This window comes from Phyllostomus discolor, chromosome 2, assembly GCF_004126475.2.
Source record: "Phyllostomus discolor isolate MPI-MPIP mPhyDis1 chromosome 2, mPhyDis1.pri.v3, whole genome shotgun sequence".
NCBI lineage: Eukaryota > Metazoa > Chordata > Mammalia > Chiroptera > Phyllostomidae > Phyllostomus > Phyllostomus discolor.
The window spans coordinates 124492006-124507661 of NC_040904.2; the positions used below are offsets into that span (position 1 = coordinate 124492006).

The 15656-nt window shown below is 36.8% G+C and overlaps 1 protein-coding gene across 1 annotated transcript in view; it reads left to right on the forward strand.

Moving 5' to 3' along the window:
- KDM5A (lysine demethylase 5A) overlaps positions 1-15656 on the forward strand; it is a 111866-nt gene that overhangs the window by 9306 nt on the left and 86904 nt on the right. Inside the window, exons 4-5 of the mRNA XM_028531963.2 lie at positions 10111-10281; positions 12229-12363. Of these exons, the coding sequence (XP_028387764.1) occupies positions 10111-10281; positions 12229-12363 (306 nt within the window). The remainder of the gene's footprint in view (positions 1-10110; positions 10282-12228; positions 12364-15656) is intronic.

Consider the following 15656-nt stretch of genomic DNA (forward strand, 5'->3'; position numbering starts at 1 on the left):
TGCTATTATAGTTGTCCCAGTTTTTTCCTTTACACTCCTCTGCCTAGTACCCCCATTCCCTCTAGCAGTTCTGTCCCCCCTCTCCCCCGTAGTTCATGGCTATGGGTTGTACATATAAGTTCTTTGGCTTCTCCATTTCCTATAGTATTCTTAACCTCCCTCTGTCTATTTTGTACCTACCAATTTGTACTTCGTAATCCCTGCACTTTCCCCCTATTCTCCCCCATCCCCCACCCAGTTGATACCCTTCCAGATGATCTCCATATCTGTAATTCTGTTCCTATTCTGCTTGTTGGCTTAGTTTTTTTTAGATTCAATTGTTGATAGTTTTCAACTGGTTGCCATTTTAATGTTCATAGTTTTAATCTTTTATTTTTATTTATTTTTTAAATATTATGCTATTTTTATTTTTATTTATTTTTTTAGATTTTATTTATTTTTAGAGAGGGAAGGGAGGGAGAAGGAGAGAGAGAGAGAGAGAGAGAAACATCAATGTGCGGTTGCCGGGGGCCGTGGCTCGCAACCCAGGCATGTGCCCTGACTGAGAATCGAACCTGCGACACTTTGGCTCGCAGCCCGAGCTCAATCCACTGAGCTACGCCAGCCAGGGCCTTAATCTTTTATTTTTTATATAATATAGTTCTTTTTAATGTTTCATATAACAGTGGCTTGGTGGTGGTGAATCCATTAGTTTTGCCTTGTCTAGGAAGTACTTTATCTGACCTTCCATTCTAAATGATGGCTTTTCTGGGTAGAGTAATCTAGGTTGTAGGTCCTTGCTTTTCATTACTTTGAATGCTTGCCAGTTCCTTCTAGCCTGCGAAGTTTCTTTTGAGAAATCAGCTGACAGTCTTAAACCTCTTTTCTCTTGCTGCTTTTATGATTGTCTCTTTATCTTTAACCTTTGGCATTTTAGTTATGATGTGTCTTGGTATGGTCTTTGGGTCCAACATGTTTGGGACTCACTGTGTTTCCTAGATTGGTATCTCTATGTCCTTCACCAAATAGGGAAGTTTTCGTTTATTATTTTTTCAAATACGTTTTCAATTTCTTGCTTTTCCTCTTTTCCTTCTGGTACCCGTATGACTTGGATGTTGGTATGTTTAAAGATGTCACAGAGGTTCCTAAGCCTCTCCTCTTTTTTTTAAATTATTTTTTTCATCCTGTTCTGATTGAATACTTTTTCCTTCCTTGTGTTCCAAATTGTTGATTTGATTCTTGGCTTTATCCTCTCCACTTTTGGATCCCTGTAGACTTTTATTTCACCTATTGCAACCTTAATTTCTGCCTGGGGCTCTTTTTTTTTTTTTTTTTTTTTTTTTTGCTGTTGCAGTACTCAGTGAGTTCTTTGAGCATCTTGATAGGCAGTGTTTTGGACTCTGTATCTGATAGTTTGCTTATCTCTATTTTGTTTAGTTCTTTTCTGGAGTTTTGTTCTGTTCTTTCATTTGGGCTGTATTTCTTTGTCTTTCAATTTGGCAGCTTCCTTGTGTTTATTTCTGTGTGTTAGGTAGAGCTGCTTTCACTCCCTGACTTAGTAGTATGGCCTGTGGTAGAAAAGTGCACGTATAAATTGTGTGAGTTGGAGCCTTAGGTAATTTGCCACGGCAGGGCAAGCTGTTTCACTGTTTTGTGGCTCTGTGTGGTGGAGGGCTTAGAGAGGGGTCAGTCTGCTGCCTGTCCTCCAGAGATTTGCTTGGAAGGAAGCTGTCCCCTAGCACACATCCTGTTGCCATTCACTTGAATTTCTTCCCCCATATGCCACTTGTCCTCTTCTAGCTGTTGCCCTGGTGCTGAATCCCAGAGGGGGGTGGGTCTGCATAAGTCCTGAGACCTTTGTGAGTCTTTCAGAGGAGTCTTCTGGGAATCCTACATTTCTTCCACTGTCCCAACCCCCTACTGGTTTTTACAGCCAGAAGTTATGGGGACTGGCGCTTAAACCCTGGGCTGGGTGATCTGGTCTGGGGCTGGGATCATTTGCTCCTGAGGTATCTCTCCCAGTTTTTATCTACTACACGTGAATGTGGGACTGCCTGTTCCACTACCTCTCTGAGCCTTTCCACGCCTCTCCACTTCTGCACATCTCTCCATGTCTCCATCCCTCCTACCCGTCTGGATGAATGTGGCTTCTTTAAATCCTTGGTGATTGGACTTTCATACAACTCGATTTTCTGATGAATCTGGGTGATACTTGTTTTGTAGTTGTAATTTTTACTATAGTTGTGTGAGGATGCGTCATGTGTTTACCTCTGTCTCCATCTTGACCAGAAGTACTGAGTCAGGAAATTCATTCTGTCTCTTAAAAGTTTTTTTGAAAAGCAGCATTCTCCTCTATCCTTTCATTCCCATTCCCACTCCTCAGAGCTAATCACTTTCAATTCTTAGCTGTTTCTGATTTTGATATTTGTATGTCCAGTTAATATGTTCATTATACTACTTCTTAACTTTTCAGTTTTAAATATTATATACTGATTTTCTACTCTTAGAATTGGGAAATGGGTATAAGAAATTTAAATCCTCACAAATTTCAGTTCTCCTTGTCGCTTCTAGTGTGGTTAGATACATTTTTAATTTTTATTTTTTTATTCTTAAATATTTTATTTATTAATTTTTAGACAGAGGGGAAGGGGAGGAAGAAAGAGAGGGAGAGAAACATAAGTGTGTGGGTGCCTCTCACATGCCCCCCCACTGGAGACCTGGCCTGCAACCCAGGCATGTGCCCTGACTGGAAATCGAACTGGCAACCCTTTGGTTCGCAGGCTGGCACTCAATTCGCTGAGCCACACCAGCCAGGGCAGATAAATTTTTTATTAATCAAAAATTATTATTGTGATGGTATTTTAAGTCTCGTAGTATGCTGTGATTTTTTTATGTCATTTTTAATTTTCCTATCAGTAAATAATCCCCTTTTCTCATTTTGTATGTTTTGTTTATAACTATCAAAAATTTGTTTTCAGATTTTTCAGCAGATGTATAAATCTCTCAGTATGGTTTTACCTATCAGATCATCTGTCAGTTTTATTTTTTGTAGTCATTTCTCTGGAGTTTTCTGCTGCAATCCAGACTGTGGTTTTTTTTTTTTTTTTTTTTTTTTTTTTAAGGTCAGCTGTCAGCCTGGGAGTTTATTTCACTGTTATTATTGTGGGAATTTCCTTTGTCTCTCCTTGTTTCAGATCTTTCTCTTACTTAGTTTACTCTTACTTTGGTGAAACATTTCTTCTACTATTCAATAGTTTAATGAGCTTCTTAATAGTTTAAGAAGGTAAATGAGATGTACTTTATTTCTTTGTTGATTTTGAGAGTACATTTATGAAAACGGTGCACAGTGAAACAGAGAAGGGCCTAGGATAGAAAAAGCAACAGGAGAGAGTCTAGGGGAGGCTGCTTTGGCTCTCTATAAACATTACAGGAAAAAGTGAGCCAAGGTGGGGCTGCTGTCATCTCACTGGGAAGTCAGAGAAAGAAGGACCAGGACACAGTTTCAGCGGGTAAGCCTAGGATGGGTTACCACTGCCCATTGCTCCCTTGGTTGCAAGTCTTGTGGGGGGTCCCTTAGAGTTTAGGAGATGCATACCTATATGGGGAGATGAGAAGGAAGGGAAAGGTGCAAGCATAGTCTCTGGAGGGAGACTGTTCAGGGATGTAAATTATTGTCTAAAAATGCTCTAAAACTTTATTGGTAGTTTGTTGGGGTTTAGGAGTCTTAAGTTGTAAATGGTTTTACTTCATTATTTTGAAAGCTTTACTCCATAATCTTGTAGCTTTCTGTATTGCTGTTGAAAAGAATGATGCTATATTAATTCTTGTTCCTTTCTGTGTGATTTTTTTTCTTGAAGACATAGGAGTTTAATTTTCATTCCCAGTGGTTAAGATTTCATGTAATGTTCATTAGTATGTGTTTATTTTTATTCAATATTTTTATTTTACTTGATAACCTCTCTAGTCTGAACCCATGTCTTAGTTCTTGTGACTTTTCTTGTATTTTTTGACAATTTCTTCCACTTGAACTCTTACTAGTTGGATGTTAGACTACTATACCAATGTTAGACTATTAGACTGATTATACTGTTAGGCTGACCCTGTAATCCACATACCTGTTTCTTTCTTAGGGTAGAGTCCCTTATTTTCAAACTCTCCTGGGAATAAATCCCCAGTCTTCTGCTGGAGTTGGAAAGGGGTAGTTGTTTGGCTGTAATTAGTGGTGATGGTCTAATTGCTTTTAGACCATCAGGTCTAAAAACAGGTTTTCAGTCACTCCTGTTTGTTCATTGCCATCCCTAATTTTAAAGGTACTGCTGCTTTCATTTCATAAGCTTCTCAGGTTCTATGTTGCAAAAACTCCTTGGCTTTCTTCTAATTGCAGGTGCTTGGTTTTTTTGTTGGCTAGGTAATTACTTGTATACCTGCTTTCTCTTGCTGTATTTGTCCTCTTGAAATTAATGCCTTTGTGTTCCTTTACTGTTTTTTTGTTTTTTTTTTTTGTTTTTGTTTTTTTTTTTTTTTTTTTTTTGTGGCGTTTTGAGAAGGAGGTTTTAAGTATAATACTACTACTACTACTTTATGTCTATTATAATTGTTTCTTGCTAGCCAGACTTAGTATGTCATTGGATTGAAATTTTGGCTTTGATTGACATTACTCTTTGGTCAAGTTTTCATAAAGGGCGTCTCCTCATTGTGTCCAGTTTAAGTGTATGTCAAGTATCTTTTTATAGGGCATTTTTTATTGATATTTTTGTAGTGACAGTGGTGTGATATATTGCATTGCAAATGCTTGGAATAAATGGTTTATATTTTGAAATTATGCATGGTAATCCTTGAATCTGTCAGAGGAATAAAAACAAGTGTAAGGTTTTGTGTTTTTATAGTATTAGTGATGGTTAGATTGTTAAGAGTGTTGTATACATGAAGCCAAACTCATGGTTTTGATTTCTTTGTGAGATAGCTTAGTCTTATTACTTGATCATACCATGACTCTGCTGGCTGTCATTTTCACAGCTACGTGCCAGTAATCTGAAGTATCCTCACTAATGGAAATTTAGCTTGAAGTGCTTTGACTACAAAGCAGATTATTATGCACTGCTGATAATCGTATTGGATAGTAAAGATTATTGAGAGGACTTCTGTTTCCTCTTTGACTTCCTTAAGTATTCCTCTCCCTGTGCTTTAGCCACATTGGCTTCCTTATTGTTCCTCAAACATTCTAGGCATGCTTCTCAACTTAGAGTCCTTGGTCTGGCTAGTTCCTGTATATTTCCTTGGGTAACTGCTTTACTTCTTTCACATCTTTGCTCAGATTTCACCTTTGTCGTGAATCTTTTTGCAATTAATTAATACTCCAGTTTACACTCATTCTTCTACTCATGGGGCCTTTTTTTGAAATTTAAAACTTATGAATTGTTTATTTCTGAAATTTTCTTTTTTTAATATATTTTATTGATTATGCTATTACAGTTGCCCCATTTCCCCCCCTTTATTCCCCTCCACCCTGCACACCCCCTCCCACCCACATTCCCCCCTTTTAGTTCATGCCCATGGGTCCCACATATAAGTTCTTTGGCTTCTACTTTTCCTGTAGACCTATACTATTCTTAACCTCCCCCTGTCTATTTTCTACCTACCATTTAATGTTTCTTATCCCCTGAACCATTTCCCCATTTACTCCCTTCCCCTCCCTTCCGAAAACCCTCTAAGTGATCTCCATTTCTGTTATTCTGTTCCTGTTCTAGTTTTTAGCTTAGTTTGATTTTTGTTTTTGTTTTAGGTTCGGTTGTTAATAACTGAGTTTGTTACCATTTTACTGTTCATATTTTTTATTTTCTTTTTCTTAGATAAGTCCCTTTAGCATTTTGTATAATAAGGGCTTGGTGAAGATGAACTCCTTTAACTTGACCTTATCTGGGAAGCACTTTATCTGCCCTCCCATTCTAAATGAAAGCTTTGCTGGATAGAGTAGTCTTAGATGTAGGTCCTTGCCTTTCATGACTTGGAATACTTCTTTCCAGCCTCTTCTAGCCTGTAAGGTCTCTTTTGAGAAATCAGCTGACAGTCTGAAAGGAACTCTTTTGTAGGTTACTGTCTCCTTATCTTTTGCTGCTTCTAGAATTCTCTCCTTCATTTTAATCTTGAGTAGTATAATTATGATGTGCCTCGGTGTGTTCCTCCTTGGGTCCAGCTTCTTTGGGACTCTCTGAGTTTCCTGGACTTCCTAGAAGTCTGTTTCTTTTGCCAGATTGGGGAAGTTCTCCTTCATTATTTTTTCAAATATGTTGTCAATTTCTTGCTTTTCCTCTTCTCCTGGTGCCCTTATGATTCAGATGTTTAAAGTTGTCCCAGAGGTTCCTAAGCTGCTCATTTTTTTTGAATTCTTGTTTCTTCATTCTTTTCTGGTTGAATATTTATTTCTTCCTTCTGTCCAAACTGTTGATTTCAGTCCCAGTTTCCTTCCCTTCACTGTTGGTTTCCTGTACATTTTCCTTTATCTCACTTTGTATAGCCTTCACTTTTTCCTCTATTTTGTGACCATACTCAACCATTTCTGTGAGCATCCTAACCACCAGTGTTTTGAACTGTGCATCTAAGAGGTTGGCTATCTTTTCATCACTTAGTTGTATGTTTTCAGGAGCTTTGACCTGTTCTTTCATTTAGGCCATTTTGTTTTGTCTCAGCACACCTGTTACATAGTAAGGGGTGGAGCCTTAGGTATTCACCAGGGCGCAGCAACGCGTGTCTCTGCGTTGTGACGCTGTATGTGGGGGAGAGGTTCCAGAGGGAACAATGCTGCTTGCTCTGCTCTCTGCCGGTTTTCAGTCACTTCCCGCACTACTCACAATCAAATTGGCCCTTGTGGTGCTGATTCCCATGTGGGTGGGTTTGTGTATGTTCTAGGACCCTGTGGGTCTCTCCAGCGAACTCTCCTGTGAGGCTGGGAGTTTCTCTGGCCTCCTCAACCCTCACAGGATTTTATATTCAAAGGTTTTAAGGCTGTATTTCCCCACACTGGGACCCTGTGTTGCGCAGACTGTCTCACTCTCCAGTTTATCCGCATGCGAATGTGGGACTGTCTGCTCTGCCAGCTGCCCAGCCACTGCCTCACCTGGTCTGCCAGCGGCTGCCTTGCTGCATGTCCTCATGAGGCCTTTTAACTGCTTTTTAAATTTTCTTCCACAGGGTTTAGCACTTCAAAATTTACATATTATGTTTATTGTGTGTCTTCTAATAGAATGTAAGCTCCATGAAAGCAAATATTTTTATTTTATTCACAGAGATATGTCAGGCACCTAGAACAGTAGCTGATAGTGTAGAAGCACTGGAAGTATATGAAAGAACTGATGCAGATTCTGACCAATGGGGCCTGTATGTTGTGGCTGCGATGAACAAATTCACACGGACTGCAGAAGTCCTGTGGAGAAAAAGGGACGGCATGGCCACTCTCTGAGAGAGAGAGAGCACCTAGACCCTTGCCTAGACAGGCTTTTATTGCTTTCCAGTAGCATTACATCAAAGAAGGTTCTCATTTATTATACTTAGGCTTACTTTAAGTGATTCCTTCTTACAGATAACAAAGAAAAAAATGTTGCAAATGCAAGGGAATGTTAAAAGTGATCGATCTGGTTACATTCCATCCTTGGGACGGCTTATCACAGACTTTAGGGAGTTGCTTCAGAGATATACATTAAACATCTGCAGTCTTAACAACTCAGGGTGAGGGAGTTTTAGCGAAAGCAGGCCTTAAAGCAGCCTAGGTACAATGCCAGCCTGCTGCATGCCTGGGCCCTGTGTGCCGCCTCCCGTCCGATCAGTTTTCCGGTTCGGTACTGGGCTATGTTCATCATTGCCATGCTGATTGGTGCCCTATAAAGAACGGCATTTTAATTTATCCATTTGCTTCCTGACAGCCCTCCATTTAAGCTACCCTCATTGTCTTCTGCACTACAAAATTTGAAAATACGTTCTTTTCTCTTTATAATTTTCCTGGTTAGGTCTTGACAGAGGAGCTACTCTGAGGCTATGATAAGAGAAGCTGAAGAATTAGAGATGTGTTCAGCTCTTGTGCGTGTGAACTTGTGTGTGTTTCTACCAAGCTTTCAGATACTTCACTAGAGAAAAATTTACTTTGGCTATAGGTTCTTCTTTGTCTATAATGGTATCCTAGATCACATGAGTTGAAAACATTTTCTTAACTTATTTATACCATGTGTGTCCCCCCCTCACACACACACAGACATTTATAATACAGATAATTATTGATATAGCACTTACTGAGTCCTGGTGCTTCTCATGTTTTACTTATTTCATTTATCCTCACAACAGTTGCATAATGAGGTATAGGTACTATTTTTTAAATCCTTACCTGAGGAATATGTTTTATTGATTTTAGAAAGAGAGGAAAGCTGGGTTGGGGAGAAAGTGGGGGAGAGAGAAACATCAGTATAAGAGACAAACATTGATTGGTTGCCCCCTGTATGTGCCTCGACCAGGGATTGAACCTTCAGTGTTAGGTATGTGCCCTGACTGGGCATTGAACCCACAGCATTTTGGTGTATGGCACAGTGCTCCAACCAACTGACTCACCTGGACAGGGCAGGTATAGGTGCTTTTATTACAACTTTTTAAGTAGTAAGGAATTTTAGATGCAAATTATATAATTTACCCAAGGTCATACAACTCTTAAGTAGCAGAGCTAGTATTTGAGTATCCAGAGTACATGCTCTTAGCCTTTAAAATAAAATTGTGGTAACATCCATGTAAGAAAATTAGCCATTTTTTAAGGGTACAAGTTAATGACATGAAGTACATTCAGAATGTTGTACAACCATTACTACTATCCATTTCCAGAACTTACCCCTCCCTGTAGCCCCTGGTAAAGCCTCTATTCATTCTACTTGCTCTAAGAATTTGCTTACTCTAGGTGTGTCACATAAATGGAATCATACAACATTCATCCTTTTGTGTTTGATTTATTTCACTTAGCATAATGTTTTCAAGGTTCGTCCAAGTTGTCACACGTACCAGAATTTTATTCCTTTTTTTGTGGCTGAATAATATTTTCTTGTATGTGTATACCACATTTTACTTATCCATTAATCTCTTGATGGACATTTGGGTTGTTTCCACCTTTTGGCTGTTGTGAATAATACTGCTGTGAATATTGATATGCAAGCATCTGCCTGAATCCCAGTTTTCAGTTCTTTTGGGCATATACATAGAGGTGGAATTGCTGGATCATGTGATAATTCTGTGTGGTTTTTTTTAACTGTTTTGATACAGTAAAATGCAGTAATGCATATTCAAAGAAGAGAATTATTTTTGAGTTTAAGTAACTCTGTCATGGTCCTTTATATTCTGTTGTCAGTGAAACTGAAAACTGCCTAAATTTTAGAGTGGGAGAGATATACAATATCAGCTTCTAAAAGATAGGGGGCCTTGATACATATAGATTATACACAGTGTTAGATTTGATGTGAACATTCTGCCAAATGTCCAGTTTATCTCATCACTTTCTATGTTAAGACATTCTACACTACATTCCAGTAAATGTAATACTGGAATATATAATGTGATTTTTCCATAGTATTCCTTATAATCTTCCATGTAGAACTTTTTTCCTTATGAAAAATTATAGCCTCTTTTCCAGAATATCCTATGAATCCACTGTTTACTTGAGAGTTTTTAAAAATTTTATTAGTTTTTTTCAGTATATTTTTTAATTTCAGAAATTATGTTTCTTTTATATGACATTTATTCTCATGTCTATTTTTGGTCTGTATTTAATTTTTACATGTTGAGTTCCTTACGGGTATGGAGACATATATGTGTTTCGTTTTCTCAAGGTACATAATGTGCAAAGTGTAAATTCATTGAATGATTTTGAATGCCTGGTTTATTTAAAGTAGGCACAATGGCATTAATTAAACAATAAAGGTTAAAACTTAAAAAAATCATCTCATTCCATACTTTAAAATGTTGACAAGTTTCAGTTTTGTCAGATATTTGTTGAAAGGAAATTTGAAATCTAGGCCCAGAATAATTTCTGTGTTTATCAGTCAACATGTAAAGTCAGAATGCATGAATCTACCTCCTTTCCCTAAATAATTTTTACTTTCTTTTCAGATTGTTGCCAGCAAAGGAGGTTTTGAAATGGTCACCAAAGAAAAGAAATGGTCTAAAGTGGGTAGCCGCTTGGGATATCTGCCAGGAAAAGGAACTGGGTCTCTTTTGAAGTCACACTATGAAAGAATTCTCTACCCATATGAGCTTTTCCAGTCTGGTGTCAGCCTTATGGTGAGATATGTATTTATTTATTCATGTATTTTTTTTTAGGGGTGGATAAGTCCGGTCTGCCAAGTACACTCTTTAGACTGTGTTCACCATAACTAGTTAACAGTTGGCTATGTGTGCGAGGTACCAAAATTTGGGGGAATAAGGTGTAGTTTAAAAATCAGCTATTTTTGGTAGTTTACAAGGTATAGGATGATGGAAACAAAGGGTGTTTTCTTAGTTATTTAAAATGGGTTCTTTGGCTTAAGCTTTTTGAAAGATTACTTCTCTTCGTTTTATATATTTTTAAATGACTTTATTAAAATGTAATTTATATGCCATAGAATTCACTCATTGTAGATACACAGTCAGTAAGCTATAATAAATAAAACACTACAATCTGGTTTTACAGACACTTCTGGCAGCCCAAAAAGTACCTTTGTGTGTGTTTGTAGTTAGTTCCTGCTCTTACCCCCAAACCTAGACAGCTCCTGATCTACTTTCTCTAAACAAAGCTGTGTAGTTTTGCCTTTTCTAGAAATTTCACATAGATGGAATCATGCAATATATGATTTTGTGTCTGACTGCTTTCATGTAGCCTAGTGTTTTTAAGGCTCATTCATGTTTTAGCATGTATTGGTACTTCATTCTTTTTTATGACTGAATAATATTCCACCGTATGGATATACTATAGTTGTTTATCCAGCACTAGTTGATGGACAGATTATTTCCAGTTTATGGTTATTATGAATAATGCTGTGAATATTCAAGTACAAGTCTTTGTGTGGACATATGTTTTCATTTCTCTTGGGTAGATACCTAGGAATGGAATTGCTGGGTTATATGGTAAGTTTATGTTTAACTTTTTAAGAAACTGCCAAACTGTTTTCCAAAGTGGCTGAACCATTTTACATTTGCACCAATAATGTAGAGGCTTCCAATATCTCCACGTCTTTGCCACCAGTTGGTATTGTCAGTTTTTTTGCTTATAGCCATTCTAGTGGGTGTGTGGTGGTATCTCATTGTGGTTTTAATTTTTATGTCTCTAATGACTAATGGTGTTCTGCATCTTTTCATGTGCACATTAGCCATTTGTTTATCTTCCTTTATGAAGTGTCTGTTCAAATCTTTTTTTATTGGGTTGTTTCTCATCTTATACTTGTTCACTGAATGTTCTAGATACAAGTTCTTTATCGGAAAGTGATTTTTAAGAATGCTTTCACCTAGTGTGTGGTTTATCTTTTCATTTTATAATGGTGTTTTTGTTTGAAGAGTAATTTATTGATACTATTTTTCCTTCCCCATTTATGGGTTGTTTTTCTGTTGTTAATAGCTGAGAAACCTTTTCCTAACACAAGACCACAAAGATTTTCTTCTTTGTTTTCATCTAGATATTTTATAGTTTTAGCCTTTTTATTTAGGACTTGATCCATTTTGAGTTATTTTTTGTGTGTGTATATAGTATAAGATAAAAGTAAGTTTTTTTCTGATGGGCAGAGTGGTATATGAATATCCAGTTGTACCAGCACCATTTGTTTAAAAGACTACCCTTTTCCTATTGATTTACCTTGGCACCTTTGTTGTAAACCTGTTGATTTTAAACATGTGGGTTTATTTCTGGTCTCTGTTTTGTTCTTTGATCTGTATATTTACCTTAACACCAATACTTTGCTGTCTTGAGTACTGTAGCTTTATAGTTCTGATATCCAGTAGTGTAAGTCCTCAAACTTTAGAATTTCTAAACAGTTTGCATTTCCACATAAATTTTAGAATCAGCTTCTCAGTTTCTACAAAAACCTGCTAGGTTTTGATAGGGATTAACTTGAATCTATAGCTCAGTTTGGTGGGAGATTTGCCATCTGGTTTCATGTAGCATTAGGGATTTATTGTAAATATACTATTTTTCCCCTGAGTCTCATATCTGATCTGTTATCAGTGAATCTGCTCTCTTTCTGTGCTCTGATTCTTTAGGGCGTACAAATGCCTAATTTAGATCTTAAGGAAAAAGTGGAGCCTGAGGTTCTTGGCAATGATGTCCAAACTTCCCCAGAGCCAGGCACAAGAATGAACATTCTACCAAAGAGAACAAGACGTGTCAAGTCTCAGGTATCAATTTCCATGGGCCATTTATAACAGGAGTTTTAAATGTATTTAGTGTTCATCTGGTTATGGGAGGTCAGTCGCATGTTGTTACTCTTTAAAACTTGAAGAGACCTGTGTTTCATTTATTTCTGAGACAAATGGGGAAGCCGTTACAAAATTCAGTCTGCTTTGATTTAGAAAACTTTTTGTTAATTTTGAACAGTTTTTGACGATGACAAATCAGAGGGTGATTGAACATTGTTGGGTCAGTTTCACAGACATGCTGATGAATTCTGGTACATTTTATTTTCATGGTTAGCAGAAATGAGAGGAGTAGGAAAGAGTAGTTCTATATTTCGCTTGTCATCCCTTGAAAAACCAGAGTACACGTTTCTTAGTGTCTGGACTATTCCAATGTAACTTTTATAGTGTCCTTGTAACCTAAAGTTATTTCAAAACCTATTGAATGCATCAGAAGAGAAGTGCTCTAATTTCCTCTTGTTTGCTCCCCCTGCTATTCCCTTTTTTTTGTGGTTTCCCAAAGTTGTATTTTTTTAAGGTTTTTAGTAAAAACAAGTCTGTAAGTTGGGAAAGTGAGGTGCCCTTAGAACTCTGAGATGTGATCCATTTAAATTAAACGTGAGTAGATTGAAATACAACTCGACTGGATTTTAATCATTGACTTTAATATATCTAAAAAACCCTGTGTTAAAAGAATAGAAATGGGTTACGTTGAAAGTGGGAATCAGAGAAGGAAGATAGTCCATAAGAAGAGACTTTGTATCTGGGATGGTAAGGAGTCTTGTCACTGAAGAGGCAGGCTAGTGATACTTTATGCTGCTTTTTTAGAGCTCAAGGGATATCTTTCTTTGAGGCCATGTCTCCCTCTCTTGTTCTGAGTTTGTGCTTATTAAATAACCTCCTGATTCATTAATTTAGCTTCTTAGGTACTTTGATAGCAGAAAGAGAGGTGTCTTGCATGGGGAATATGAATTTAATGGAAATTCATTGGAAACTGATAGCACCACTATAAATTAATAAACTCTGGTTGAGTCATTAAGTAATTTTATTGCTAGGTTGTGATCACTTTTGGGTCATGATTCTATTTCAAGACCTGAAACACTTGAAGAGTAGTAGCCTCTTTGACATAGTGACTCAAGTTTGAAGAGTTGCCCCAAGTGGGCTTGCCCATCTAATCAGTTGCCAGCTTGTGATGAAATCTCCTTACATGTTTCTTCTAAAACAATGAAAATGCTCTACTTCTTGATACAAGAATAGGGACTATACATAGTGTTTTACCCATTATAATAGCTGTCACTGGAGTTAGATTGGTTGATATCAAGTAGAAACTAGAACCATTTCAGGATTTGCGATTAAGAATTTCATAAACTCATATTTATTAATTACTATATTGTCAGTCTACCTCATTTTTAGTTTTCAATTTTAATAAGAAAAAAAAAGGCTTTCTGGTAGCGCTCCCAACTTCTTGCCCCATACAGAACTGTTAATATTCATTCTTAATCTCTGCCTATCTCTAGGTAAAATGTACCTTTCTCTCCAAGGATAATCTACTTCATCCCTTATGACTTCTTTAATGATTTCAGTATATCAGTTGTGAAATCTTTCTCTTTTGCCTCCTCTGTCTGCTACCATCTCCACCCCCCATATATATGTGTTCAAGCCTTTTTCTTTATAGAACAACCCATACTTTTTCTTGAGCTATGTTTTTCATACAGTAAAATGTGTATATCTTAGTGTACATTTTGATGAATGTTTATACCTTTGGAACTAGGACTGATTCCCCCTTTTATATGTCATGATTTTTTTTTTGATAGTTGTCCTATAATCTATTAAAACCTTTTATTCTTTTTTGATAAACAAATTGTTTCAAATTTGGTTAATAGGAACATGTTCAAGCTGGTTCATGATCTTTTAACATGTTTCCATCATTTTTCGAGCACTTAAACACAAGAAGGGCTTACCATCTTCTTGTCCTGCCATAGACCTGGAATCAGCTACTGGTCCAAGGAATCCTGATTAATTTTAGTGGGCAATGGATTTTTAGAAACCAAGGTCTCAGCATAAGTTGTGCTTGTTCCTACTGGTATACCATTGTTTATAGGCCCTCTTAGTGTCAGGGCTGGGAAATAAATTTTACAAACATTATGACTTTATATTTTCAGATGATACTGATAATTCCAATTCTAGTGCAGCATCACCAAGTTTGTTTGTTTTTTTGTAAATGTCATAGTTCTTTTCCTAGCATTTCAAGTTGGTAACTTAATTCATTTATTTTTATTCTTTCGTTTTGATATGTTTAAGGCTGTAAAATTTCCTATAATTACTGCTTTAATTTTTTCCAGAGATTCTGATACGGTTTTTTTATCATGATTTTTTCAATCATCAATAGAAAGTTGAAAAATTCCAGGTGGAAGGGCCTTTTGATTATTTTACTTTTTTTCCTACTTTTATTTCAGTAATATCAGAAAATGTCATTTTATTATTTCTACTTTTTGGAACTGCATTGCCTGTCTGTAAAGGTTATATTAGGATTCACTGATTAAAATACTTTGATACGGCACATACTGTATACTCAGTATGTTAGCTTTTATTATTATATACTTTGCTTTCATAGGGGTAAAGGATGTGTAGTGTTGTGTTTAATGTTGGACTAACTATAGAGGTTGATAAATATAGCCAAATCAGTTTACTAAAGTTTAAAGTAAAGTTTTGAATTTTGCCATTTGGTTGGCTTGATTCATGTAGATCTTTTATTAGTGGAGTCAGCATATCAGCTGTTGTGTAGCCAGATTTATAGTCTGTATTTTATCCTGGTTTATTTTTATTCTTATCGACTAAGTGTATTTAAAATAAATTTTGTTTTAGGTTTTTATTTACTTATTTATTTTTAATTTAATCTTAATTGTATTTTTTTCTGTTACCATTTAGTCCCCTTATACCATTCGCACCCTCCTACCCTCCCCCACTCAGGAATCACCACACTTGTCCACATCCATGAGTCCATTTTCCTTTTTGCTCAATCCCTCCACTGTCCCGTAACCTCCCCTCCAGCTGTCGTCCTGTTCTCCATCTATGAGTCTGTCCCCATTTTCTTTGTTAGTTTAGTTTGTTCTTTAGATTCCACACACGAGTGAAGTCATTTGGTATTTGTCTTTCTCTGACTGGCTTATTTCACTTAGCATAATGTTCTCTAGGTCCATCCATACTGTCACAAAGGGTAAAATTTTCCTCTTTTTTTATGGCCAAGTAGTATTCCATTGTGTAAGTGTCCCATAGTTGTTTTATCCACTCATCTA